The sequence below is a fragment of the Gouania willdenowi genome, chromosome 10 (genome assembly GCF_900634775.1).
Source record: "Gouania willdenowi chromosome 10, fGouWil2.1, whole genome shotgun sequence".
Classification (NCBI taxonomy): Eukaryota; Metazoa; Chordata; class Actinopteri; order Blenniiformes; family Gobiesocidae; genus Gouania; species Gouania willdenowi.
The window spans coordinates 4,864,627-4,875,103 of NC_041053.1; the positions used below are offsets into that span (position 1 = coordinate 4,864,627).

At 38.7% G+C, this 10,477-nt stretch overlaps 1 protein-coding gene across 1 annotated transcript in view; it reads left to right on the top strand.

The window, feature by feature from the left end:
- Nucleotides 1-7,968, top strand: part of LOC114471535 (uncharacterized) — a 32,050-nt gene extending 24,082 nt beyond the window's left edge. The window contains exons 2-6 of the mRNA XM_028460377.1: nt 5,969-6,038; nt 6,127-6,195; nt 6,380-6,451; nt 6,812-6,886; nt 7,757-7,968. Of these exons, the coding sequence (XP_028316178.1) occupies nt 5,969-6,038; nt 6,127-6,195; nt 6,380-6,451; nt 6,812-6,886; nt 7,757-7,968 (498 nt within the window). The remainder of the gene's footprint in view (nt 1-5,968; nt 6,039-6,126; nt 6,196-6,379; nt 6,452-6,811; nt 6,887-7,756) is intronic.
- Nucleotides 7,969-10,477: the final 2,509 nt, after the last annotated feature.

The following is a 10,477-nucleotide window of genomic DNA, read 5'->3' on the forward strand; positions in this document are numbered from 1 at the left end:
ACCTGGTTTGGAAGTTGAGGTAAATCAGGTGATGTGCTTGCACAATCACCTGATTTGGATGCTGACTCGCACTCGGACCATTGTACATGCACTGTACACACACACAGATGTGAATAGTGTCTGATTGAAACGGACGGGTTAGGGCTTGCTCGGGTTTTCCTTTTTTGGCCGTGACGTCTAAACAAGCATCACAGCGCCCCCTATTGTTTATACAGAGTATTGAATTACATACTGTGCTGTACCCATTTTAATCCACTCTTATTTGCATACATTTTTAGACGTGGTAGTGTATGTTCTTACATCCCTACCGTCCACTGACAGCCAATAACAGACATACGAGACGTGGTAAAGTTCTAGCAGAACCCGACTTTCATAGAATGGTGAGGGGTTTGCATTCCAGAGGAGAGGCTCAAGCTATCCAACCACCGCTACCTAGCATCAGGTTTGCTACATTATCATTACCAGGAAAACAAACTTGATAAACTGAGAACAGCAGACAGAGTTACTGCTCTTCTGCACACTGTGCAGAAATAAATCTTTTTATGTATTCCTGATTCATTTCCTTTTTGTTTTTTTTTAAAGTGACTCTGGATCAGTTTGCTTGATTCCTAGCGTCTTAAGTTTCTCAGTGGAACTCGTCGAGTGTATTGAAGTAAAAATAGGCAACTTTGAAAAATCTGTGGACAGTCAAACTTCAATGATTCCACTGAGCTTTGAAGAAGTGATCATTTTCCTTCATTCACTAACCGACTCTAAACTACTGCTACTCTGTATCTGCATTGGCTCTACTAACAAATAATTGTGTGCATGTTTCCCTTTTCTTGCTCTTGCAATATTTTTCATCATCACCTTTGTGTGTCTAAGTCCTGCCCTGTTTTATCTTCCTCCCACATTCTCTCACTGTCGTATCCTCCATCTTCCCCTCTCCTACGCTTGTTTGAAGAATAATTTAAACCTGTGTGTGCGTGTGTGTGCGTGTGTGTGTGTCAGCAGAGAGGATATGTCCTTTTATCTTTAACTGGTCAGACCAATTTTAAGGTCCCTTTAGCTTTGGGTCCCAGTAGCTTTCAGTGCTGGTTCTCTTCCTTCCTCTCTCTTACATCCCTCACTAATCCCTCCATCCTCCAGCTCCTCTGCTTTCTTTTCTTGCATGTCTTTGCTTGATCAAACTGTTTTTATCCTATTGTTTTCTATTCTCTTCCCTTTTCTGTTTTGTCAATTCCCCTTGTTACAAATCCTGGAATTTATCTGCAATCTGACTTTAGCAACTTTAGCCTAAAACCTTTGAAATATACTTATTAAAAATGGGACCACTTTACAGTTTTAGAGCCTATGTTCCTCTATCTTGAAATCACATGACTGATGATGTCACACGACCCCACTGCCTGTAAATATCCCATTGTTTTCTAGTGGAGTGAAGCATTCAGCCCTGCTACTGCTCTACATTTGTGATGTTGCTGTCTGGCTAACATTAAATGATCTAAAAATCAGTCTGAATGCTTCACTCCAATAGAAAACAATGGGATGTTTACAGGCAGTGGGGGCGTGTGACATCATCAAAAGACAATTAAATGAATATGGTGCATAAAAATGAGTTTTGTTAGGCATAGATCTACTAATAGGTACATTTCAAAGATTTGTATCCCTTTAATTCAACATTGCATTAGCTCACAAAGTTCTACCTTTGAGACACTCAACTGACCCTGGAGCTACAGAAGGTTTTCATACGTTAGTTGATTCACGAGTCCAAGTAACTGTTACTGTTTCCAGCTGTTTGTATGCAGACACACATGTGCTCTTAAACACCTTTTCCTCTGATGGAACAGAGGAAATTGAGCGTTGGTTGGTTACATGTGGCATAACAGCTGCAGATAATGAACAGATGAGTCCATTTATCATTGAGCGGTAAAGTTCAAACAAAGCTACAGCCGATTCATCACCCGACTGGAAAATTATGAATAGAAATAAATGAAGACAAACAACTTAGCTGACAAGTTTTCAGAATAAAGGTCAGAGCGTGTATGCATTGATCTGTCATCAACGGCAACGGTAACAACACGAGTCGGATAAATGACTTTTTCCTGAACATTAAAGAAGAGAAATACTCTGTTTTTCATTTTATTGTTTTTGACAGCAAGAAAAGTTCACTGACGTCTGTTTTAATGATTGGCAGATACATCATTTACAGTGAACCACAAAAGAAGTCAGTGGAGGAGGTGAGCTGACTTCACCCAAACGACAAAGACAGGGAAATGTGGTGCTGGAGAAATTGTAACAACAAGATCACAGCTTAAGACTTCAGTTATCATCTGTTGATTAAAGCATGCTAACAGCACACAGCGCCAGAAAGTAGTACAAGCAGTTTAGTAAGTTGAATCAAGCTGGAACTAGTGCAAGCAAGCAAAAGTTGAAAAATCTTCTTCAAAATTCTATAAGGAAGTTCTTTGAGTGCAAAAAAAGAAAAAGTTTAGCAAGTCGTTTCACAGAAACACCTTACTTTTTGATTTAGTCAGAGGTGGGTAGAGTAAGTAAGAACACTGTTCACTTTTACTTGAGTCGTGTTAATCTAAAGTAAAAGTAGCTCTGCTGTACAGTTTACAACACTTACAGTATGAGAAAATATGTCAGAAAATTGAGTTTCCATTAGTGTGCAATCACATAAAAAATGTGAATTGTTTTCCTTACCTTAAAATGTGCCTTTTTTTATCTATGTAGCATGCTTCTATGTTGCACAGCCATGTTTCTACAGTAATTCACAACAGACAAACTAAACACTATAGGAAGTTTTTTTTTTGCAACTTTTGCAGCCACCAAAGTTGCCTGTTTGGCAGGCGAGTTGTTTGCAATCCTGTAACATCACAACTAGATGCCAGTTATTCCAACACACTGTACCTTTAATCATGGAATTTGTATTGTTTTTCTAATAGGAGCTGAAAAGATCATCCTGGAAGAGCTGGGGGAACTTCATCTGAAGGTGGATCATTTAATGGCCATTGTACAGTCAAACGGAGCTCCACACCAACATCCCCAGAGCTATGATGACCATAACCAAATACGCCCCATCTCCGCATTAGAAGAGTTAAATGATTTTGATAAAAGACTTGCTCAGGATAGGGATTTTAAGAAAAGTGTGGTATGTTATTTAATACACACATTTGAAAGACTTGGACTGTCTGTAATGACACTATTAACACTTAAATGCTCCATTTTCATTACAGGTTGCAAAGCTGTCCTTGACTGGGGGAAAGTCGGTCAAAAAACAGTGTGGCAAATTTGCTCAAAACTGTTCACACCTCAATTAGCCACGCAATTGAACTGTTGTGGGAGAAAACAGAAGACTGGGATCAAGTCAAGACCAGTCACTGAAATTATACAGTGTAAGTTCAATCTGAACTGACAGCCAAACTGAACATCACCCATGTGGGTGATGATGATGTGGATAAATAGCATATATGTCATTATTATTGTCAGGGTAAAAAGATACGGAATTTTGATCATTTCCAGGTCTGGATAAGTATAGAAATGAGAGAATGGAAAAAAAAAATGTTTTCACACTATATACAAGGTTCAAAAGGGGTATTTAAAGTTTTTTTTTTTTTTTTTTTTTTTTTTCTCTCACACACAAACACACACACAGCTGAAGTCATTGAACAGATAAAAAGAGTACATAGCTGGTAAATAATTTGTGTTCTAGGACTTAAAATCCAGCAGCGCAGGCCATTTTCACATCTCAAAATATACATTAACAGATGTTTTTTGCTTAATATTCTCTTCCAGTGTCAGTTCATGCAAACGGTGTCCTGTCAAACATTTCAGCTGAGATGGAAACAGCCAGGACAGGCTTGGAGGATGGAGGAGGCAGAGACCAGGAATGATTGAAACACACACACACACACACACACACGCACACACACACACACGCTCTTTAAGCAATGTTTTGTGATGATGTCAGCACAGTCATTTCAGGATTCGTAAGATAGACTCAGACTCTGAGACAGATCCGAGTGATTCAGGTGACTCAAAATTAAAGAAAAAGACACAACACAAGAGACATCACGGGAGAGAGTCAAGTTACAGTGACACTCAATCAAATCAAGCAGAACCAGAAAACACACGACAAAACAAGAGAGACTACTGTTCAGAGGAGGACTTGGATGAGCCAAACCTGAAAAAGACTGAATACAAGCATTATTACAAAAGTAATAGTCACAGCAAGGATTCAGATGGAGTGAAACACACAAAAGAAATATGACAAGAAGAAAGCAGGACTCAGATCAAAAAGTAGATACAGGTGGTCTATGGAAGGAGACTTAAGTTCCCAAGAAGATGAAATTGATGAACATACATCAAAAAGACACAGAAATAGACGCTCAAACACAATAGCGAAAAATGAGCATTCACAGACCTTGACAGAAAACAGATCCCTTGTTGTTGGTGGTGTTCCTGAAGTTCGTGGACAGAAGAAATACCATGAAAAGAAAAACTACTGTTTGTTCTGTTACAAGCCTCAATCCAAGATTGCGCGACATCTGGAACGTAAGCATCCAGATGAAACTGAGGTCGCTTCAGTAATAATCTTGCCAAAAAAATCCAAAGAACGGAGGAGTGCTCTTGATCTCCTACGCAAGCAAGGAAATAGGACACATAATATTGAGACATTGCAAAAAGGAAAAGGGATGCTGGTAGCATGCAAGCGACAGAGTAATGACCACTTTATTCCAGCAGACTATCAACACTGTTTTGCTTGCTTTGGGCTTTATAAACGCAAATCTCTTTGGAAACATGCAAAACAATGCTCACTCGCTGTAGAAGCTCGCAAATGTTTGCCTGGCAAAACACGAATCCAGACTCTCTGTGCAGGTTCTCAGCCTGTGCCTAAAGAAGTGAACAACAAAGTGTGGGCACTTGTGAACCGCATGACTCAGGATAACATTACTCAAGCAATAAAAGAAGATAGCCATATCTTAAAAGTTGGAGAAAAAATGTATAATAGACAACGAGAAACCGCTTCACAACACAACAACATACGTCAGATTATGCGAGGCCTTGGCAGACTCTTGATCCAAGGAAGGCGGGTGACTCCTCTGAAAAAGATGGAGGATTACATCCATCCAAAGAACTTTCATCATGTCATCCGGGCAGTGAAAAAAGTAACTGGCTTCAATGAAAATGGCAACAAGTTTGATAAACCCACTTTTGCTACAAAGCTAGGGCAAAGTGTCCAGAGAGTGGCTGATATCATTGAGGCTGAAGCACTTCAGAATAATGATAAAAAGGTGCTTGTTCAGGAGTTTAGGCGTATGTACTGTCTCACTTGGAATGAGATGATCTCTTCAGCTGCATACCGCACGCTAGAAGAAAAGAAATGGAACAAACCAAAGCTTATCCCTTTAGCAGATGACGTAAAAAGAATGCACGTGTATGGCTGTGAGGCAGAAAGACTACAATGAACAGTTGCTGAATCATAAAACTCCCAAGAACTGGAGCAATCTGGCCAAAGTTACACTTGCACAGGTGATCCTTTTCAACAGGAGGAGAGAAGGAGAAGTCTCAAATATGAAACTGGAAACCTATGTTGGAAGGGATCGATCTCCACTCAATAAAGATGTAGCTGAAGCGTTATCAGAGGTCGAAAAAAAGCTTTGTCAGCATTTTGAATGAGTGGAGATCAGAGGAAAGCGAGGCAGGAGAGTACTGATCATTCTCACTCCAACCATGGTTCAATCCCTGGACCTGTTGGTAAAGGAGAGGAGCTCATGTGGCGTGGGTAACAATTCCTTCTTGTTTGCCAGACCAGGATATGACTCAAGACAGAGGGGGTCAGATTGCATTCGTGAGCTCGCGAGAAGCTGTGGTGCACACAAACCTGAAGCTTTCTCATCAACAAAGCTAAGAAGGCAGGTGGCCACTCTGTCAAGAGTGCTAAATTTGAATGACTCGGAACAGGATCTGTTCGCGGACTTCTTAGGCATGTGAACAAGGGAGGCTGGCAGACTTTAAGGGAAAAGGACTGGACCAAATATCAATAACGCCTCATGGTAAGAAATTATTCTAAAGAAAATGTGAGTGACAGGTATGATTACCTTCACACATATTGAAGAGCTGCTTCTGTTTGCTGTGTTGAAGATGGATCCCACGTCATAGAAGAAAGTTCAGGGATGTCATCTGAAGATGATGTAAAGGCAGATTCAACAGGTGAATCTGACAACAGCTCAAATTTGTGTGTATGATCACAGTAAAACACTGATTAGATTTGATACTTTTTGGAGTATTTTTTGTATCTGCTCCCTAAATCTAAGCACAACAGTCCTAAACATCTCTACATACTGCTTAGTATTTTTGCTCTGTGAACATTGTTTTCTCCCTTTTGGCTTTTTAGGAGGAACTTCAATGACTCAGAACCAGGAGGAGCATCACAACCTGCAGCTTGATGATGAGCAACGTGTAGAAGGTATGTACAAGTCTGATTTTTCTAATGTACTCTGTTGATAACAAATGTTTGAATCTTGACCATTACACTAATTGAATGACTTGAAGGATGGGATTTGTGACCTCTGTTCAATGTTATTATCTGCATGTTTTTTTAGGAGGAACATCAGTTTGTCACGAGAACAAGGACATTTCAGGAGGTAAATGTGCTGCAGCTGTAGTTGGTAATTAGTCCATTTCTGGGAAGTTGAACTTCCTATCACAACTGTGTTATAGGACAGCTCTACTCGAATAGTGAGAGAAGCTGATGCACCTCTGTGGTTACCATCTTACATTTTGAATTGCAATGTTTCTAAGATGATTATTTGCTGATATTTTTTAGGGAAAACTACAGTGACTGAGATCAAGAAGGTGGCCGTAGAACAGGAGCTGGTAGTGGACAGTTGCAGCTCAAAAGGTGAGCTCACACATTTGTCATGCTGGTCATCTTCAAGTGTAGAAAAAACCCTGAGAATACAGGAATAACAAGGCCTCAGCATTGGTTCTGTGATCCTGCTTCTGGGAAAACAACTTCTACAGGGAGGTTAAATGTTGCTCTGTCTTCAGAATGTCATTTTAAATACAGTGAGGACATGCTCATTGGTCAAGTCAGTTTGCCACCAGGGTATTTGATGAAATTAAATTAAAATCAACTACACTGAAGACATGAAACCGGTAAATTTCTCAGCTCGGCCCAGTTTAGTTACTTCATGGAAGTGCCTCTGCTAGGGCTGGGTGATTTTTGCCTAAAAAAAAATCTCCCATTTTTTTTAAAGAAATGTGTTTCTTGATTCGAAAGAGGACCAAATAACTGTAAAAATAACAACCTAAATAAGTATAGTAAAAATGATTGATTCCCATTAGTAGTTTCCTCTCTTCTCTCTGCTCCTGCTTTGTGTGCTTTGCTTCTGTTTCCATCTTTCTCATTACATCTCTCTTTTTCTTTTCTCTACTCTTTTCATTGACTCATCATACCTGATCTCATTACACCTTTTTACTTCCTCTGCTTTCTTCCTTATTTCACTTTTTTCTGTCCATAACTCGATGTTCCCCTGCACAGTTGCTACGGAAAAAACTGTGGCGGGAAGAAGGAAACATTTAGTTAATTTTTATTTCTTTAAAACTAGTTTGCAAATCGATTTTACTACAAATTCCATTAATTGAGCGATTTATTTTTTTGCTCAGCTATAGTCTTTGAATTTCCTACACCTCCACAGTCTTAACATTTCCTGACAATTACCTACATTATATTACTTTATGACAAATATTTATTTTCTCTTCTTCCAAGCTACAAACAAGACAACAAAAATAAAATGGTCTCTGGATGAGGTGCAGGCTGTGGAAAGGTCGCTGCTGACTCACATTCGGACTGGTAGGACTCCAGGGAAGGTGGACTGTGAAAGATGCATTGCTGCTGCTGATGGAGCTCTGTCTGCAAGGGACTGGAGGGCAGTTAAGTTCTATGTCCGTAATCGTATCGTCTCAGAAAGTAGACTGTAATTTCTTCACCTCATTTCTGGTGATTAGAGAATTTTTTGTTTTTGAGCTGACTTTTAAAATTTTAAATTGCACTTTTAATTCAGTGTTCAGGATACATGTTTGCAGGAATGTTTTTCATTTTTTTTGTGTACTGAAAGCAGCCAAGGTTGTATCTGCCTTAAATTCTTTTTGTTAAGTTTGATCTGTTAAATGGATGGATCATTAAAACATTAAACAATCTTTATTTGTCATTTATGTATATGAATACATGAAATATGCTCTCTGCATTTATCCCATCCCCGAGGAGCAGTGAGCAGCCATAGGGGAGTGGTTGGGGCTATGAACTAGGGTACCTGTTCAAGGTCCATCAGTGTTGTAGTGACCACATCCGCACTCCCGATTGACAACCCATTTCCTTAACCACTAAACCAGGGGTCACCAACTTTTCTGAAACTGAGCTACTTCAAAGGTACTGAATAATTCTTAGGTCTATATGGTTTGATATACACGTTTTAAATGCCACATTTTCACGGTTTCACTTGAATTAAAGGGTAATATAAAAAAAACTAGCAGTAACTTGAAAAGGTGAGAAATGTTTCAACGTGCAACACTTTTCTTAATTTTCATGCAATTGTTCAATTTTAATTGTATTTCATGGGAAATCCTTGTTTCTATTAACTAGCAACTAACAACTTGTTACTATAATAAAACATATAAAGTATACAATTTAACAATTTTGTAATATTTTTGAAAAATACACTTTGCATAAAGACATTTCCTCATAACCTGCAGCTTCCTTAACAAAATCTTATCTGCAACACTTCTTTACCTCAATGTCTCAGTGATAAACATTTATAACCAAGATGGTTAATTTAATACACAAACTTATCTCTGAAAACATCTGTCACCTGTATATATCTTTGTTTTAAGTCTGGCTAGTAGGACTGGGTGATATATCTAGATTCAATAATATATAACATTTTCTATTTTGGCAATATAGAAAATGTCAATATCGCTTATTTTGGTATATATTTTTATAACTTATTTTGTTTAATAATACTTATTTTAGGAGTCACTACTTATCAATACAGCATGAAAAGCTCAGTTAAATGGATTTTGGAGTGCCAAACGAGGCACACTACAGAACTCACTCACACATGCTGTCTTTTATAGCAGAAAAAGCCAAAAGTGACATATTTTGTGTAGCTGTGTCTTGTCTGTCATTTTGCATCAGAAAATTTACCCCCAAATTGTCTTTCTGGATAGACTTTATTAATTATCAGGAATCACAATTTTGAGAAAGAATAGAGATATTTGTTTTGATTCATATCAGATTTTAGCTCGTTTGCTAATAGTGTTCTGGTTAGAAGAGGCCTGAGGGCACCTCTTATGATCCATGTGGGCACCATCTTGATGTCCCTTGCACTAAAACATGGTGTAAGCCATCATAAGATCATTGAGCAGGCTGGATATTATATCAATAAAAATGTATGACCCCAATCTCTACAGCTAAATCTGTGTATTTTTGATTCTACACACATGGGTGGACCATGGTTTGTCTTCTGCAACAAAAAAATGAGCTGACCACTCACGCCCTGAAGATGTTCACTGTTCATCTTTACAGATTTTTTTAAATCTTTATTAAAATGATGTAAACTGACTGGAGATTTTTAGGTTTATGGAATGAATCTCTCATTGATAATGAATTCGGAAATAATTGTTAATCACCTCAAATAGAAGTCCACCTATTGCAGATGAGTGAATATCTCTGCAGACTAGAGGGTTTCCTCCATCTTTGCTCTGGCTGATAACTGGGGACAGCTTTTTCTTAATAATGTCTTACTTAAGAAATGGACTCGTCTCTTCACAGCGTCTGAAAATACTACATGAAGACAGAAAGATGTCAGCCTCTCTTCATTCATGTTCTACCATGAGGAGCTATGTAGTGAGATAATTCAACAGGTCAGAATGGGAATACATGGCAATGTCAATATTAAGTCCCGCCCCTATTAACAAAAACTATCTGTTTTATTCAGCAGTGTTTGTAAAGGTTGTTTGCTCTTAAAAACAAGATATGTCATACCATCAGTCTCACTTGATGGGTGCATAACTGTTTAGATCTCTTGTGTAGAAATGTCATTGTCGTGGTGTTTTTATGATGGGGGTAAACAAACACATAAAGAGGAGAGGTAACTATTAGTTTATTACAAAGAACAGAGGGTGGAGAGGAGACAGACATTCAGAGCCCATGGACAGTATTAGCAGGGCTGGGTTAGTAGGTAGGTGGGATGTAAGAGATAGCATGAATGACATGAACAGTGAGATCTTCCATTAGATTAGTGATATACATCATTGTCAATCACTGTCAATGAAACACCAAAGCTTGGAGATGGGCTGAACATGCTGGGATAAAGGCAGGATGAGCTTGTGGATCCATGAGGGGGCCATGACAGTAAGGAAGGGGGCAGCAACCTAAAAACAGGCTGTTAGCACAGACATAACACAGTTCATTTTTTTAAAACATAAATCT